At 45.4% G+C, this 18,837-nt stretch overlaps 1 protein-coding gene across 3 annotated transcripts; it reads right to left on the bottom strand.

Annotated features, from left to right (window-relative positions):
* Window positions 1–860: 860 nt before the first annotated feature.
* On the bottom strand, window positions 861–17,741 carry IRS4 (insulin receptor substrate 4). 3 transcript variants are annotated; one of them, XM_082717148.1, is made up of 3 exons: window positions 13,617–17,741; window positions 9,284–9,330; window positions 861–3,410 (listed from the first exon to the last, which is right to left on the bottom strand). In XM_082717148.1, the coding sequence occupies exons 1-3, from the start codon at window positions 17,404–17,406 to the stop codon at window positions 3,300–3,302; spliced, it is 3,948 nt and encodes a 1,315-aa protein (XP_082573274.1). In that variant the 5' UTR covers window positions 17,407–17,741; the 3' UTR covers window positions 861–3,299. The 3 variants fall into 3 exon arrangements, with proteins under 3 accessions (XP_082573274.1, XP_082573275.1, XP_082573273.1); XM_082717149.1 differs by lacking the exon at window positions 9,284–9,330 and having other exon boundaries at window positions 3,278–3,410; XM_082717147.1 differs by lacking the exon at window positions 861–3,410 and having other exon boundaries at window positions 7,485–9,330.
* Window positions 17,742–18,837: the final 1,096 nt, after the last annotated feature.

Here is an 18,837-nt window from a genome sequence, read left to right as displayed (position 1 = left end):
TTCCATCAATGCAGAACTGTTTTCTGTCTGTTCATCAGTGTATTTTCTATGTACTCCTATCTGCCTTCCCCATGGTTGAAAATAAGCATATTTGACCCTTGAACAACATAGGTTTGAACTGTGCAGGTCCACTTAGACATGGATTCTTTGAAAAAATAAATACACTACAGTACCATAAATGTAATTTCTCCTCTTCACGATTTTCTTAATGTTTTCTTTTTTAAGAATACAGTATGTAATACACAATAATACATGAAATATGTGCTAATGGACTGTTTCTGTTATCAGTAAGGCTTCCAGTCAGCAATGGGCTTTGTTAGCATTTTTTTTTAGCTTTTTTTAGTTGTTAGCTTTCGGGAAATCAAAAGTTAGACATGGATTTCAGACCATGCGGGGGTCAGGGCCCATAAGCCCTGTGTTGTTCAAGGGTAACTGTGAACGAAAAGGAAATCAATTAAAGGGCAAGAGTACCTGGCAAAAGAGGGAGATGAAAGAAAACTGTAAATGATTACCTTACCCTCACCCAGTGGTCGATTCTATATATATTCATACATCACAGTCCTGCAAGGAAACTCAGCAAAGCTCTACCCTACTACCAGCTCCACATTTGGAGACTAAGGGGTTAATGTATTAACAGCACTGAGAAGCCCTGTGTTTCTAAGCATAGTAAACTTTACCCAAATCCTAACTCATCCCAATGGCTCTTTCTGAAAAATGCAGTCAAGTGCTTCCACAGAGCCGGAAAAAAAGTGTATTTACAATGGAGTAGGGACGACGCTATTAAGAAAAACGAGTCTCCACACATAAGAACTTTCATGAACACATTTATTGCAAGTAGCTCCATGGAAAGGCAAGTCAGATATATATATAAACACTATACAAAGTTGCAAGGTTGTCTCCCCAAACTGCAAATGAGATGTTTTCAAAGAAACAAGAGTATTTACAAAGGAAGACAAAGCCAGAGCAACTCAAAGCAGATCTGTGAAGCAGAAAGAGCAAATATGATGAACCACCGGAACTGTAAAGTTTTAGTTTTTACTGACCAAGTGACTGTGTCTGATACCAAATTAAATGTAGAGGTCACAAAACCAAGAAAAATAAAATAAAATAAAAAAACAAAAATAAAATTAAATAATAATATTAATCGTTCCATCACTGTTTTTTCTTAACAGCAGCATAAACCAGTAGGTGGAAAGTAAGTGATATGCTGGTACACATATTTTAAAAGGATTCTTCCAGCACAATACTGAATAAACTAGTTGTGTCTGTAAAGTAAGAACTAGTGTCAGAAAGACTGCATATTTGTTATGCTCTACCCGTGACTATACGTACCTGTGACTACTTGTACCTGTGACTGTTTGTAGGTGCTACTGTGTATGGGGTTTCCCATCTATTTATTCAGCAAGTGTTACACTCATGCTGTACCCTGTCTGCCAGCAGCCCCGTGAACCTAATATACAAATAAAGCAACAGAGCATTTTCCCCCAAATCATCTTTGCTTTCCACAATTCTGAACGATTGTGACTTAAAACTTAGTTGAAAATAAAAATGGTGACAGAAGGCTTAAAGAAAGACTGCCTATAGAGTGCACCGTTACCATACTGAACAAAAGCCACAACGCACAATTTGATTAGGTTGGGAGAAGAGAAGAGTCTAAAGGAACTGACGAAACCTACTGCCCTCGCGATCACCAGGCACTGAAGGAGTGACTGGGACTGCGGTTACATCCTCTCCCTGCCCCATTCACGAGGGAAAAAAAAGAGCCCCCTCCATCCCTTTGGTTGGTAGGCAAGGAAAAACAACAAAAGTCAACTCGGCTCTTCGGAAAAGTTAGTTTAGCAACATGTACTAGAAAGCCTGCTTGAAGATAGAAGTACACGTTCAAAGACATCAAAACCGAGTGGCAAAATACTTCGGGTAAATAGTACACTACTTCAAAGTTGCACATTAAATGCAAAGCAATTTTTTTTAACAGAGTTTCACACAACAGGTACACCCACAATCACGTGGACACAGGTACACAAAGGTGTGCATACACACAAATATGTGTGCACATACACACACTAGCACTCACAGTTACACAGACACTCACACCTATCTGTGATACGATGACGTTTGCCAGTGATGGCACAAGTTCTAATTTGTGTGCCGCCACGAAACAAAGCTCTAAGCAAGCTTCAAGACCTTTGTACCTATCCTCTGTGATCACCACCTGTTAGTGTCATGTCTCAAAGGTCCAGGTTCCTAAAATCTTATTTCAGTTTCCATCAGAGGCAAGCAAGAACAGGAGGAGGACGCTTGCTCTGATTTTTTAATTTGATACATCTTATAAAGGCTCATTATCCTTAAGGAAAACAGGCCTTATAAGAGGTTCCTTTTGGCTTAAGTTTCAGAATATTGATTGATGCATACAACACCAATTTCTTGAATATGGGAAACTGATCTCTTACTAGGAGGCCTGGGCATGGGAGGGAAAGTGTGTGTCCAGCAGAGAGCCAGAGAGAGGGGGAGAATGGGGGGTCGGAGAGGGGAGGCCCAGAGAGGCAGAGAGGGGCTCTATGAAGAGACTTTGAATAACTTTGTTTCTTTAAAGGGGAAAGTGTAGGTTTCAAAATTTAAAAAAATGGTTTGGAAATGCTCAATTGATTTGCAGGCAGAACATTGCAGAATATGAACAAATAATCTGTTCCTCCGTTCTGCCTTTAAAATGTTGAAAGTGCTCATTCAAGATGTAAGTTCAGTTGACATTTAATGTGGACAGAATGTTGCAGTTTTGTTAATGAGAAAAAACTGTGGTAGTCTGTCCTTTGGTCCTGTCTTTAAGATACTGAATATGTCGCATCAAGATATCAGTCCAGCTGACATTTAACACCTTGATCAAGAAATGTATTATGTATGTTTTATGTACTCAGAAGAAAAAGATTCCAGATTATACCTACCTTCTCATGAACGTAACTTTTTTTTTCTTTTTCTGCTCTTGTGTAAAGGATTTTTGGCTTCAAAACTAAATCTAAGTGTTAAACATCGGTGAAATTGGTGTTGGCCACATTTATACATATGTAAACAACATTTTTTTTAAGGGGGAAAGGAGTTATGAGAGCCTTGCTTTTGTAATATTTGTTTCCTTTCAAAGAGATTTGGGGGGGAGGGAAAACCAGAAAATAAAAACAAAGTACAGAGTGAATTTCTCCACTCAAAATTACTTGATCCATAAAGCAGCAAGACAAATGATCTATGTTAGGATCATTCACCTGCCAGCATCCATTTTTCAGCTTTTAGAAATTCAGGCTGTTTTCTATTCAGAAGCCTCTGAATTTTCTTTCTTTTAGGCAGATCTGGAGTGGACAAAGATGAAACTTCATAAGCATCACTTGTCTTCTAAAGTGTGTTTTTGTGGCAATGTAATCACTCTAGGGAAAAAAAGAAGACGACAGAACAAAAAGTTACTTTTGGAATTAAAGTGTGAGGTGCTTCCCCCCATCCCCATCCCCAAACTCCCACCTCTAAAATGAAAGGAAATCAAACTAGTGGTTTTCAGAGCCATACTGAGGAGTCTGGCTTGGCGTGGACATGCCTAAATGTGTCAGCCACCTGTGACAAACACTAGCACCAGTCTGGCAAAAATTCAAGGGCAGTTCCTTCTTTTGCCCCCCTGGCTGTCACTCTGACATTTCCAGTGGAAGGCAACTTCATTTGAGCATGCACTGTTCTACTTCCTCCCAGTGAGTGGGGCCGCCAAGTGAGCCAAGCATTGGGCAAAGAGAATTTTTGTCTTCTCCTACACACTTGACTATGCCCTCACCAGATTCTGTGGCACAGAGTCAAAGGATCTGAGCACAGCCTTGGCGAAAGACTCCAGGCTTGGTCACTGAATTTATTCTAAAAGAGCAAAGTCATACCTGTAAAGGAGATTTGGTTGACATCCTCATCTGTCTAATAAAAAGCAGCTCTGGTATTATTCTCTTGGCCTTCTGCTTATTGAGAGGGTGCATAACAGGGAGTGGGACAAGAGGAATGGGGGTCTGGTACATTGGAGAAAGCACTGGGCTGGAGAGCGGATGGATGGGGATAAATGGTTAGTAAATGGATTATGGGATGCTAGTGTTCCTTTAAGATCAGGTCCCATCAAAGTACCATGTACTCTGTCTCATTACAATCAATCAAAAAAAAAAAATCCATGGAAAGCCTCCCCCACCCTTAGAAGGCTTCAAGTACAAGATCTTGTATTAAAGCAGCAGTATACATTACAACTTTATCCTTGCACTGGAGGTTTTAAAAAATGTAACAAACTTGCAGGTGGATGAAAAGTCATCAAATGTGTCCTGAAGTCATCAAATGTGTCCATCACCCTTTCCACCTACTTGAGGCTATTAGTCTCATTATATGGGGGGGGGGGTCGTCACATTAAAATAAAGCACCCTAGATTAATAAAGATATTAAGTTTTCCTGTTAGCAGTGGGGTTTAGATAATTTCAGGTTCCGTGGATCTATCAAGTTTACACAGGATGAAAAGTATCCAAGAGTTCACCACAAGAGTGCATCTGAGCAACACAATTACCTGTTGCAAAATGAGCATCATTGACTTTTGCACAAACTCTCAGCTAGATACTTTTAACAGAAATTTAAGGCTAGAAAGCTACCTCAGCTAATTTCATTTGCTACTTTGTTTTGATATAAAAACATGCTTCTATATAGCACACTGAATGTACTTTAAAAGGGATTTCTGACTAGCCTATATATCACATTTCATATCTTTTCTAGAAACATACAAATTAAGCCTCATATGATGACTACATCAACAATTATACTGAGCCTGAAATTAAGGGCATTTGTTGCCACTTGAGTTGTTTTACTTTCTTCTTTATTCTTGTTTAAATGAGACTTTACTGAAAAACTGATTCATATTTCAGTTGCTTTCCAATACTACCTCTGCCAATGCTGACTGAATGTTTCATAACACACTGAAAACCGAGAAAATAATGGTGTGACTTTAAGTTTACATTACGAAATATATTTGTCAGCTCTTGATTAACTATGCTAGTAGAAATGAATAATGCTATCCTATACAAGTTAATCCCAAAATAATTTAATTTGATTTCAAAACGCACTATGGGAACTGGAGCCACAGATTTACCTTGGTAATCCTGTTTCATTGAGGCCAATATTAAAATGAGTTTACATTCCCTGAGCACATTCCAAAGAAGAGCCGAAGGAAGTAACTCAGAAGCTTGCTGGGTGGCAAAGGAAAGCAATTCAGGATTAAAACTCCACCAGAAATGCTCTGCTAAATGAGTATCAAAGGGCTGATAATCACATATTAGTTCCGTCTCTTGTTCATTTTTTTTTTGTCTCTTATTCATTATGAGGTCATTTCACCACCAGAAAAGTAAACGGTGACATTTTGAATAATGTGGCATGTTTCTGCTGTGTCGTGCCACTCGATACTGACAGGTTACAAATGATGACCTTATTGGATATTCTTATATTTAAGGATGAGTTAGTTCCACCCCTTTTAATGGGAGGTGGATTCTCCAAGCAATTTTTCTCTGTAAAGGAGAAAAAAATCTCATTGGACTCCAACAGGTCAGCACATTTTATGACTCCTGCCCCCCAAACCTGGCAAGTATTATAGTCTTCTCGAAAACAAGTGAAGTAAACTTTTCTGTTTCAATTTGTATAATGTTACAAACCTCAGCATTAATCCTTAATATACTAATAAAGCACACATGACTTCAATATCCCTGGAAATTTGTAGGGTGAGCCAAGAAAGCTGTTCCTCCAGGGCATTCCAGACCTCTTTACACGAATCATAAACAGGCCTCTATTACAGTTTGAAGGCCAAAGCTGCCATGGTTCCCTTGCCCAGAGAGAGCCAAAATGATAACAATGAATCCAGTTATTCTTTCTCTTTCCACTCTCTCCCATCTCAGTGCCTTAGTTATCTCTTCAAGTCCTTTGCCTAGAACTCACAACACTATTTCTTAAGTTCTTCTGAACTTCCTCATTACACTTATTCGTCAACACCGTCTCCCTGAAATCAACTGGTGATCACACAAACGGGGGCAGCCAAGCAAAGTATCAAAGAAAAACAAATGAAAGGGAATGAAGAGAAATGGAAGCAGAGACCCGGAAGATGAATGTACAATAACACAAGTATATTATGTAGCTTGGTGTTGCCTCTGGCTTAATATAGTTCTCTATCTCTCTCTTTCCCAATAAGAATGGATCATCACACCTTTCTGTGTCCTGTGAACATATAGGAGGGTGATTCTCTAGGAACTGATAAAAAATCGAAGTGCTGTCCCTCAAGGGTGGAAACTGACACTAACTCTTGCTAGTCTTTACATCAATCATACCAGACTATTGTCTCCTTCCTGGACCAGAAGAGTAGATGCTTCTCCCCATGGGGGCAATGGGTGTGTTACAGAATAGTCAAAAGGATCTCTAAGGGAAATTGATGACACTTGTAAACCTCTATCTCGTCAAAGGACAGTTTCAATTGTCATACACCTGCCCTTCACTAGCAGGCCCTGGAGCATGTTGGCATGTTCATTCCAGTCTTGATTATCTGGATACAAACTATTCTGGGATTTTTATCTTGGGGTCAACTTCTCTACTACCTCCCAACACACACTTGGGCCACTTCACTTTGCTGCCTAGTTACTGTGGACTTAAAGAATGCAAGTTACTAGAATTCTCATATAGGCGGTCTCTAATTTACAAAAGAGACGTATTCCCAGGCTTATTGTTTGGTTGAAACTCAGAATAAATGATCTTACAGAAGCAATGTTATAAGTAAAAGGTGGATAGGTTCGTAGGTTCATCTAACACATGCCTACATTAACCTATGCAGTTCTTGAACGAACAGAGGAGCTACTTTGACCATACCCAACCATCACTTACAACACCTCATTTCTGTGGAAGGATGTATTTGAAGCTTCAATTTAATACTCCAGGAAAATATATTTAAACTGTGGCAAGAGGAAGAGTGTCCCCCTAAACCCCAGTGGCTCAGAGGGAGAGGACAGTGTTGGCAAGCCTGGGAGGCTGGAGGCACAACATTTATTGGTCCAACTTTCCAGGGCACCATGGGTACACATGTGAATAAAATCCAAGATGCATTTAGAGTTAGACTTCATTGATATTCTCCCTAAGGTTCAGGCTTATGGGGAGAAAATTAGTAATTATAGATAGGCAGATAATATAAATTATGAAAACTAGCGAAAGTCACTACAGTTTAGGGGGGGAATTGGATATTCAGTAAATCCAGAAGGTCTGGCTAGCGTCAGACATATTGTGGTCAATCCTACCATGAAAATAGCTTTAAACACTGGCCCAGCAGCCTCTGTGCCAAAAAGTGAGAGTAGAGCAGGCAGCCATGCCTGGGACCTGCAAAACAAGGAGCTCTTCAAGGAAGGTTGTTCCTACAAGCTAAGCCCCTACAGGCTGTGGTGTAGAAACAAGCAACCTGCAGTTTTGGGGGATGAGTCCTCCATGGGCCCCTCCATGGGACTCCCAGAGCAGTCCTCACCTTTTCAGCCAGGGAGAGACCAGGAGACGATATGGTTTCCTATAATCAGGGACACACCTTTGGCAGAAGGCACGTGAGGGCAAGACTCACATAGTACAACCAGTACAACCCTAGCCCATGAGAAAGGGGTATTATGAAGCTAGTGAGAAAGAGTAACTTTCCTGTTTCACTAAATAACTATTTAAGTAGATGTTTTCCATTAGTTTTAAAAGGGATCAACCAGAAAATTTTATGGGACCCTTTTGAAGTGCCCGGGTGGCTCAGTCGGTTTTGTGTCTGCCTTCAGCCCTGGTCATGATCTGGGGGTCCTGGGATGGAATCTCACCTTGGGCTTCCCGCTCAGCTGGGGGAATCTGCTTCTCCTAATGCCCCTCCCCCTCCCCATGCTCATTCTCTCTCTCCCAAATAAACAAAATTTTTAAAAAATGAATTATTGGGTGTCCTGGAAAAGAAATTATAAGGTGCCCTGGAAAAGAATGTGAACCTGTAACATGATAGTGTCTACATTTAGAAAACTCTTTAAAAAATCCTATTTCTCCAGCATTCAGCCCACATTTTCAAAAGAAGACTCTGTTTTTCTAAAAGAATATGGAAATGTAGGACCTGATGCTATATGACCAATAGCCAAGGCAGAATTGCAAGAGCATATATTTTAAGTTCATATGGCAAGCACAGTATCTTGGCAATGTTATCAATAAGCTCTGAAATTTGCAAGCTGATAGTTGTGGTAGAAACTGAATGTGTTGCAATGTATTCATTTCATTATTATAAAAGGTAGCCTTTTTAATTTTTCATTTTTTACTCAGGACCAAGCAATGTTTTTCAGTGAATGATCCTAAACATCTGAGAGCCTGGCATCTTAGACAAAACATACTGCAGGCTTTAATTAAGCATTTTACAAAACTGATTTTTCCAATAGTGGCAATAAAACGTCTGGGCTATTTTTACATAGTCTTAAAACATTAAAAAAAAGGTGCTAAAGAAAATGAATTTAATTTTAAACAAGGATTTTTATGTCCCAAGGATTTGATTTTCAAGGCTTCTAAAATCTATTGCCTGACTGCCAAGAGCAACTTTGATTTTTAAACAAATGAGGAGCATCTATTTCTAGCACCCTTTGGCTTCTACCTGTCTCACTCTATCCTGTTGTGCCCACTGTGATAGTTTAAATTAGAATATCAGATTTGATACACATGGAAAAATGAAATTAAGAGACTTTTGACTGTAACCAGCAAATGGCAATGGGTTATTAGGAAAACCAAAGCTCTCTGACTTCAGTTAAGGAAATGACCATTAATGGAAGTTTAGGGAAGGCACCTCCATCTCACTTTCCACTCCTTGCAGCGTTTCCTGGGGGGACCCAAATAGCAACACATGCCATTTGTGTTGAAGAGGTAGAGATCAGCAAACTCCTCCCCAAACCAGATTTAAAACATTCAATTTCAGTCCAGGTCAAATTCTTTTATCTGGGAGCCATGGCAAACAGTTCAACGTGATGAAAATTACCCACGCTCTGGCAGATGGTTCACAGCTGTAACACTCTGAATGAATTACACCCCCCCGCCCCCCGGAATTGCTACTATTAAATTCAAGAAAACTTGTAATTTTTTTTCAACCTTGCCTAATATAATAACCTTTCATCAATAGGAAAATAACAGATTGAACATCTGATGAGAGAAGGTGTGATGGGCTGGGTGGAGCACTGGATTCAAGATCAGATGTATGGGTTTGATTTTTAGCTCTGTCACTTACCTCTTTGACCATGGGAAAGTTCTTAACAGCAGCTTCAGTTCCAGGACCTACTGTCCCCCAGTAAAATAATGAATGTGAATGTATTTTGCAGATTACACAGCAGTATGCAACTGTTAAACATTTCCTCAGGCAACAAGTTAACAATTCAACAACAGTCCTTTTCAAATCATACACAATATTGATTTCTCGCTGTACTGATTACTCTCACCTATTCCAACATGAAGGTTTTTATATCATTCTAAAGAAGCCCGAGTTTGTTCCCCTAAACAGTTGCCTTCTAGTAACTCTAGAGTATTTTGGTTCATTTTTAATGATCCGGGAGAGAATGGGAAAGCAAGCGACCTTGTTTGTGTTTTCATGCATGTGTGATACTCTGCTATGCTCAGTTAAAGTCCTAGTCCTTGTTTAAAGACGTTTTGCTAGTGGCCGAAATTTTTGCCCTGGAAGCATCACTATTAGGATGAATGCAAATGCATAGTGACTGCCAAGGACTTCAGTTAACTTTAATTGAATGAAGTCCTCTTTAATTGTTAGAGGTCACTTACCTCTACTCCAAATGACTGTCTACCTTTTCTTTTCAGGGATGGTGGTAAATGTTGCTTAAAATAAGTGTCCCATCAATGGTGATGGAAAAATCTCTGCTATATGGAGATTTTATTCTATTAATTTATAACAACTAAGTCCAGTACAACAAAAGCAATTTGCTCTTAGCCCCTGTGATTTATAGCAAAAGGATTTGGCAGTCGCACGCTGAAAAGAAGCTTACACCTCTGCATGTTAATAACAGTATCGAACATTTCAAAAGGTGGTTACTATGGACTTTTTTTTTTTTTTTTTTGCTTTCTAATACCAAGTGCTATCACAATATGACTAATTTTGGCTGATCAATTCTCTTGTCCCTTCTGAAGCTGTCCTTATCCTCCTATCTCTGGAATGGAAAAATCTGAATTTTTCACTTAAGTCCCTTCAAACTCTGAATTCTACCTCCAACCCAGGAGGAGAAGAGGCAAAAATGCATACATGAGTCAGGAGTCAGACTAAACCAAATAGGAAACTACATTTTCCTCCTAAATGCTCTTGCTTACAGCCCATGTGTTTAAAATGTGAAGATTCTGCCCTTTAAAAATTATGTAATACATTAAAAAAGTAAAGTCCAGGTTATATTTCTGGGTGTTTCAAATTGCCTTGAACGAATGCCTCTTAAGTACTTATGTGAAATGTAACTGCAGGTAAATGAGATTATGTATTAATTTTGTGTAACATGAACAAAGCCATCTCCCTGCTTTGTAGACACACCTCATTGTTACTCGTTTTAAGCAGATCCCAACTATAAAGACCCCCACCCTGAACAACCACGTAAACCATTTTAAATGAAAGTAAAGACTGAGAAGTGGGATTTGAGGACAGAGAATTTCGTGTCTCTACAGGTAATGATAACAATAACATCAATGACAATGGTGGTTATATAATTTTTATACAACACTTACTAGGTGCTAGGCACTGTTCTAAGTGCCGGCCATAAATAAAAATTACCCTTGGAGGGGCGCCTGGGTGGCTCAGTGGGTTAAAGCCTCTGCCTTCAGCTCAGGTCATGATCCCAGTGTCCTGGAATCAAGCCCCGCATCCGGTTCTCTGCTCAGCGGGGAGCCTGCTTCCTCCTCTCTGCCTGCCTCTCCGCCTACTTGTGATCTCTGTCTGTCAAATAAATAAATAAAATCTTTAAAAAAATTACCCTTGGAGATAAACAACTCCCAAAAAAGGCCATGCCATTGTTCCTCTGTGAAAGCATATTTTTTCTTTTCTAACATGACACATATACGATAAATATATACACACATATTTGATGTGGATATGAAGGTGAAGAGAAATAAAAAATGGGTGAAAATTATTCTACAGCTTTATAGTAAAAAAAACAACTAATCAGAATTATCTGTCCTGTTCTTAGCACTTCACAGACAACATTCTACTATATCAATTTACATTAAAATGGAAACAAATGCCATTTCCTGCAATAGGTTCTTTCAAGGTATCTTCCCTTTATATATAGCTCAGCAAATGATGTGTCTGAGTCACCCTCAGGACCAATCACTTTTGCAAGAAACTAAACCACCATCAATTTAAACTGTGGAAACTTCACTTCAGGGTTAATCCAATCACAAAATAAAAAGATCTTTGTAAAGTGCTTTCAAGTCCCCAAATGCTTTCACACTTATTCTCTTATTTTAACCTATGCACCTTCCTGCCTGTCAGATGCAGCCTCCTTGCTCTAGTTACTCAATAAAGCCAGGAATTTCCTCAATGAGCAATACATTTCGGTAACACCAAACCTCCCAAATAGCTACATCATCTGAAGCTATTTATAAGTCAGCAACTTAGGCTAAAATAATGATAATTGGATCTAGATAATCCTTGGGAAGTCAGGGTTTATTGCAGGACCAAGATTTCGCTAATTGCAATCTCTGCTTAAACAAAAAGTATTGAAAAGTAGAGACAAACGTCCCAGAAAACATGTCCTTTACAAAGAACCACAGGGAAACGGGCAGCTTTGGCACGCAATACATCAATATCACAAATGGTAGCTTTAGCAGTTGGATTCAAGCAAAAGCTTGAGACCAATTTTCAGTGTACTTTACAGACTAAAACAGATCTGTTCCTGAAAAGCTGGTTGTGAGTTAGTTTCTTGAAAGCAGAATTACATATTTTAAATACATGGGTCTGGCAGTGGTGGTGATCCTGTGTGCAAGAGCGCGCGTGCATGCACGTGCGTGTATTTTGGGCGGGGGATGGGGGGGTCAAAATTTAAAGGAGATCTGAATTTAAAGGAGATCCCCTGGCAAGCCAAAGCATCCTTTTGTCATCTTAATGATCGCTCTTTAATGTGTGCTGCAAATGTGAGTTTTTGTATGGCAAGATTTCTAAAGCGGGGAGCGGGGGCAGGGGAGTAGGCTACACCTGCACTAAATAGGGAGCTTGTTAGGTGACTGTTGTGATCAGTCCCCGACTTGTTCTGCCTGATCAAGCACAGTGGGCAGAGATCCAATCACAAAAGCATTCCACAAAGCAAGCAAAGCAAAAATCTTCACTAAACTGACTACTGGAATGAAAACTCCTGGGGTCCATCCCTTCCCTGCACTGGGAAAGCAGCACATTCTTACTGAGGAGGGAAGGCAGAGACTACGGAGACATCATCTTCAGAAATCATTTCTTGAGAATGTCTGCAGACGCACTGATAACATTGCAGAAAGTACAGAGATTTACTCAAAGTCCTCCTTTCGATTCTGACAGCTCCTACTCTTCCTTATTTCTTCCTTTGGAAAAGTAACCCTTTAAAACACTTCCACTGTTCCAGGGTAGGCTGTCCCTGGGGTCAGGTCTTCCCCTAGCCATATTATCTTGCTTTACTGGATTTCCCACAAGACACACCGATTAGATGCTTTTCAATGCTTTTTAAACCTTTCAAACAATATTCATACCCATTATCAAGTTGTCACCATTCCCTCTTTGGGGGGAGTTTTAGGAAGAAAATGAGGCACAGCGAAGGTGACCTCCTTTTCACTACTAGTGACAGGAAAGGAACACTCAAGGTTTCTAGCAACCTATCCTGTGTAAAACAAAACAAATCAACACAACAACACATTCGGAGGGAAACATGCTAGCTCTTCTTTTAATCACCTGTTGTTTCAGATTACGTTTTGTGCCCTCCAGACATTCAAGCTAACAATGGAGATTTAACCTTCTTGGTAAATCACCAGCAAACCAGCATAAAAATGGACTGCTTTTTAAAAAATTAACAATGACTGCTTTTTTTTTTAAAAGTAACTTTTGAAGGAGAAAGTGTACCTCCCCCAAAAGTTACAGTCTGTGATTGCAGCTTAATATTCTGTGCTTATTAAAATTCTTGTAACCAACTATGAGTATTTGCAAATGCAAATATGAGTATTAGCAAAGTAGCTTTTACCTATTGATTTAAAAAGGAGTTGATAGGATCCAGTTTATGGTGTCCTGTTTGCATAAGGCATTAAGTGTTAGGGAAGGATGTTTGAAAGCATCCTCATGATAGATACATACATTCTTAAACTTTACTCCTACAAAGTAGAACCAATGTTTAAATGATAAGCGGATTTTTTTTTCCAGATAAATGTATGACTGGATCCAAACTTAAGTTTTTGCAAAGATCACACGGTATTGCACATAGTGAAAACTGAATTCTACTTTTCTTGCTAAACAGGCACCAGTTAATGGAATGTTAACTCACTTTTTCCTAATGTCGTAGACATCAATTCACTAAGCAATAACCCATTAACTTCGGGAAATGAATTCCCAAATTACCCACCTCTGCGGGGAGAGTCGAACTTCTTGTTGTCAGGTCTGGCAAAGTCCATTCTCACGTAGATGTCGTCGTCATCGTCGTCGTCTTCGTCAGAATCCTCTCGCCCCGGGGGTCTCGGCACCGGGCGGCGCGGCGACGGTCGTGCGGCGGCCGCTGCGGCCCCGTTCTCACCGCCAGCTAGGTCTGCAAATGGGTTCGGGGCTCTCGGGTTCGAGCCACCGGCCACGTTTGGGGCCCCCCTGACCGCTTCGGCGGCGGCCGCGGCGCCAGCAACAGGTTGGAACCAGCGGGCGGAGGCGGAGTTAAAGCCTGCGGCGGCCTCCAAGCCCCTGGCGGCTGCCCCGACGCCCGGGGCCACGACGAGGGCAGAGGCGGCGGCAAACGCCTGGCTCAAGGCTAAGGCGGGCGCAGCTGCCGAAGCAGCAGCGGCCGCGGCCAAGGGGCTCGAGAGGTCTCTCTCGAGGCTGTCCGTTGAGAAAGCTGAGACCGCGGCCCTGGCCGACCCAAAGAAACTTTGCGAACGGCTTTGCGGGCGTCTTCGCTCCGGCTCTTGTTCTTCCTGCAGCAGCCTGGCTACAGGTGGTGGCTCGAAACAGCGGCCGGGGGAGAGCGAAATGTCCATACAGCACTCTGAAAATGGGTCGACCACATACATGCGACCTGTTTCGGCATCATAGCGAATTGCCCTGTCACCAAAAGGCACGGCTGGTGTCATTGCTGGATTGAAAATCACTTCAATGTAGTCACCCTCTTCCTCGTTTGCACTGCCACCTGCAGTGTTGGGAGGAAGAGGCACAAGTGGCCACCTAGCACCTTCCAGATAAAGGGGGTTGGCACCTGGAATGGCTCTTAAAAGATTCGAGAGCCTGTGTGCTGGGTTTGGAAATGGCAGTCCGAACTCAACATTCACATAGTTAGAAAAGGCTGACGGTCTGGGGCCAGCAATGATGCCCCACCAACCTGGCAGTCCGTGAATAAAGGGGGCTGGCACATTGCTCTCTCTCTTAGTGAAGTCAATGTTGACGTAGTCATGAGAGCTGTCAGCTCCTCTCTGTTCACGAGTGGGCTTTTGTGATTTTGGCTTGATTTTATTTCCTTTTGTGATGAAAGAGAGGCTGTTAGGTCTTTTAGCCTTGTTCTTGGGGGGGCCGTCATCTGAAGGCTTTGTCAGTGACGCCCCATCTCCACGCTTTGAGAATGACCCCTCAGCTGAAGGCTTTGAAACTGCATCTTTGGGGCCCCCGCTGGATGAGGCTTCCTTGTCTAGGCCCTTCCCTGGGAACTTTCCAGGTAACATTGGTACATACTCACTGTGGTCACTCTGTCCCAATGGGGAGCCCTGAAAAGGGTTTGGCAGGGAAACGTAAGAGCTCCAGTTTTTAGAGGAAGAGCCACCCTGAGGATTTGGGGGTTTTTTTGGAATTGCACCGGCTCCAGGAGCCATAAACATATAGTCACTCTCACTGTCATTGTCCTTTGACTCATCCTCCTTTTCAGGATCTGCCTCTTTCGGGGGACTTGGGGCAGGTGGTGAGCTCACTCTGGGAAACATCATCATGTACCCTCTTGAATCTTCAAAAGGTGATCGAGAGTGGTGCATTTTTGAAGGAGCGAAGTTTTGAGGAGCCATTGGCATATAGTCACTGGAGCTTGGGGGAGGGGCAGCCACCCCCGGCCTCATTGGCACATAAGGGTCATCCTCATCTTCGTCAAAAGCTCTGGCTCTGTGGGGCCCCTGAGCTGCACTTTCCAGTGTCTCTAAGTCTTTGAGCTCCTTGGCCTCTTTGCGTTCTTTTGGGGTTCCCCTGTCAGCGCAAAAGTAAAGTCGGAACCTTCCCCCAGACTTTCCTTTGCTACCAGTTGCTCCAGCCGGTGGAGGTGGAGGGGGAGGGGGTGGCATGTGCTGCTTGCTTTGAGTTAATTTGCCAAAGTAGGACCTTTTCTTCAGAGATTTTCCACGCTCACCATTGCTCTCCGAGATTTTCCCACTTCCTGAACCTTTACCCCCTCCGTGGCTCTTACCCCCGCCTGAGCCATGGCCATCTCCGGGTCCCCGCCCACCGCTGGAGCCATGTCCACCGCCGGAGCCATGTCCACCGCCGCTGGCTCCCTGGCCACTGCCCGAGCCTTGCCCACCTGCAGTGCTCTGGCCATCTCCTGACCGCTGGTTTCCTCCTGCACCCTGGCTCCCTGAGCCCTGGCCACCACTGGAGCCCGGCCCCCCGCCAGAGCACTGGCTTCCTCCTGAACCCTGGCTACTGGAGCCTTGGCCACTCGAGCCCTGGCCACTTCCGGAACCCTGGCCGTTGCCCGAGCCCCATCTGTTCATGGGCATGTAGTCACCTCCGTTTCCTTCCTGAGCCTCTTGGCCTTGGGGACTGTCTTCTTCCCCAGAGTTGCCAGATCCAGAGGCTTCAGGAGACAGGCCAGCTCTGTGGTTCGGGACTTCTGCAGGATACGGGACACGTACCGGGCTGGATGGGAGGCGGCGAAAATAGCTGGCAGGCACTGAAATCGCTCTCCTGGACCTGCGCGCTCTAGGCAGGTGCAGCCTTGCTCGCCTGGAGGTGGGCACTGGTTCGCTAGGTGTCAGGTAGCGCCTGGTGAGGGGCATCTCGTCTTCCCTGTCACCGATGGCCCTGAAGTGGTAAAACTGTTCAAAGCGGGACCTTCTCAGCCAGCCGCCAGGCTCGCGCGGCAGCGTGTCCAGGTGCCTCCTAGCGGACAGCAGGTTTAACAGGTGGGCGCCGATGCTGATGGTGTAGCTGCGGCAGCGGGCTCGGTACTCATCTGCACACAGGGCTCTCATCTTCTCCAGAAACAGCTCGTGCATGTTTTGGGCTACAACACAGTCATCGACCTGCATCCAGAGCTCCCCGGGGCCGATGACCGTGGACCTGCCGACTTCCAAGAAGAAATACTGCTCCGAGTGCCCGCAGCGACGGATGCTCAAGAGCTGGACAACCACGCTGGCCACTTCGGTGTTCAGCCTCACGAACACCACCTCTTCGTCGGTAAGACAGAGCCGGAACACGCCGCTCAGCTCTTTTCTGTGCCCCAGCCCCCTGGGTTTGACTATTACCTGCCACACATCCTTGTAGAAGGGTGGCTCAGCCGCCGCCGCTGCAGCCGCCGGCCGGGCTGGCTCCCCATCCGGCAGCGCGCCCTGCGTGCCGCAGCGGCGGCGTTTGCTCTCGAGGATGAGGCGGCTGAGCAGCAAGTACCAGCTCTCCTGCTCCGACTCGTTCTCGGCCACCATGGCGAAGTACTCATCCTGGGTGAAGAGGGCGATGAGGTGTCGGTATTTGGCGTCGGCTCGCTGGCTCACGGAGAAGCACTGGTACAGGGTGATCACGCGCCGCGGCGGGATGAGCGCGGGGACCGCGGCTCCGGAGGCAGCCGCCGCCGCCGCCGCCGCCGCGGCGCGGACACTGTGCCGGAACTTCCTGGCGTTTTCATAGTATTCCAGCCGAGCCGGGGCGTCGGCTGTCTCGAGTTTGAGCACGAAGTAGCGCCTGTGGCCGTGCTTCTGCTTCCGAAGGTAGCCGCGTTTGCAGACTTCGTCCCCGACGGGGAGGTCCTCCTCATCAGACTCCGAGTCTGACCGGGAGCCGGTGGCCGTGGAGAGCCACATGGCTCCCGGACAAGACGACCCGGTCCCAATGAGTGCGGTAGGGATGCCCGAGGAAAGAAGTGGGGTGGTCGCCACCGCAGAGAGAGCCGCCGCTGTTGCCGCTGCAGCAGCCCTCAGTCTCCTCGTCGCTTGGTCGCGAGCGAAGGAGCCACTCGCCATGGTGATGCACGGTGGTTTTAAAATGAGCGAGGGGGAGGCGGGGGGGCTCGGGGAAGGGAGGGCTGGGGGAAGAAGCCGTCTACCCCTGTCCGCCCGCCCTAGCCCCCTCCCGCCTCGGCCCCGCCCCCGCCCACTCAACTCAAAGCGCGCGGCGGCGGGCAAAACAACACGTGACCGCTGCCTCACGCGGCGGGCCCTGCGGCTCCAGCTACCGGTGCAGCGGTGGGGCGCGAGCCCCCGCCAGCCAAGGTGCGCAGGGGAGGGGGCAGCGGGCCCGCCTTCTTCCGGGCCTAGACGCTCGGCTAACCTCGGGGGCTGCGGGCCTCGGAAGGACCGACGGGAGGAGGCGGGGCTGCCCGGCCACGCTGTTCCTACCGAGGAGTCCACGAAGGCACGAGGGGGCGGGAGGAGGCGGGGAGTGGCGGAGGAGAGCGCGGCCCGCGATGTGGGCTGGGCGGGGGCGCCCCAGCCCTGGCCCCACTGGCCGGAGAGGGGCGAGAGGTGGCGGCGAGGGCGGAGCGCAGTGTGTCCCGGGCCGCGCCGGGGTGGAGAGCTGGCGCTGCCTCGGGACGGTTTGTTTGTTTATTTAGGAAGCGGGAACCAGGTGAAACTGTTGCAAGGTTCTCATTGGTCGGGTTGGGAGCCAATGGGAGTGTCTGGCAGGGAGGCAGTTTTGAATTAATGAGTTTGGGGGCAAGAGGGGAGTCGAAGGGGAGGGGGCGGGGCTTTGGTCCGGGAGTGGGCTCGGCTCTGTGCTTGTCGCGCACGCGGGCGGTAAACAACCCTCCGCAAGTAGCTGTTAATAGGAGTGCTAAAACTCGTGCGCGTCCCTGAGCCGCGGTGACCCGGGGATTGGCGGCAGGCACCCTCTCCCCCCCTTCCTGTCCTTCACAGAAATTCTCTATTCCTGTCACAGGCGGGTCGCCTTGCTCCCGCCGGGCGCCGCGAGCTGAGCGTCGCGGAGAAAGTGTGGGCACCCCCTGGAAACATGTTAACGACCAGGGCCCTCAGACCTGCCTTCCACCGCGCTGCAGGCATTCCCGAGCCCGCTTCAGCCCTGACAAAAGCCCGCGACTTTCTCAGGCCCCCGAATAACAGCTCTGCCTTTAAAATAACACGATCTCTGACAAGAGCGCATTTCTAGCCCACGAAACGCAGGTTGGCTAAAGATACGGTTCCTGGCTATTTGATTAGTGATGTCTGTGAAAGCACGAATTTGGGGGCCAGCAAAGTATACAGCCATGTTGAAACAACTCGGACTCGGTTCTTAACTGAAGTACGCCAGAGATGAGTTGTAGTGATATTTTCTCGAGAGAGATGTTTCGAAAGGCGCCTTTAAGGGACTATCAAAATAATACTGTTTCCGTTTTCTTGAGCGAGAACGAAAAATTTTAGGAAAAGAAATGCTGGTACCTAGAACAAAGGATCACA

Source organism: Mustela nivalis (genome assembly GCF_964662115.1).
Source record: "Mustela nivalis genome assembly, chromosome: X".
In the NCBI taxonomy this organism is placed as follows: Eukaryota; Metazoa; Chordata; class Mammalia; order Carnivora; family Mustelidae; genus Mustela; species Mustela nivalis.
Note: the sequence above shows the minus strand (reverse complement) of the source record. Positions and strands in the feature narration are given on the sequence as shown.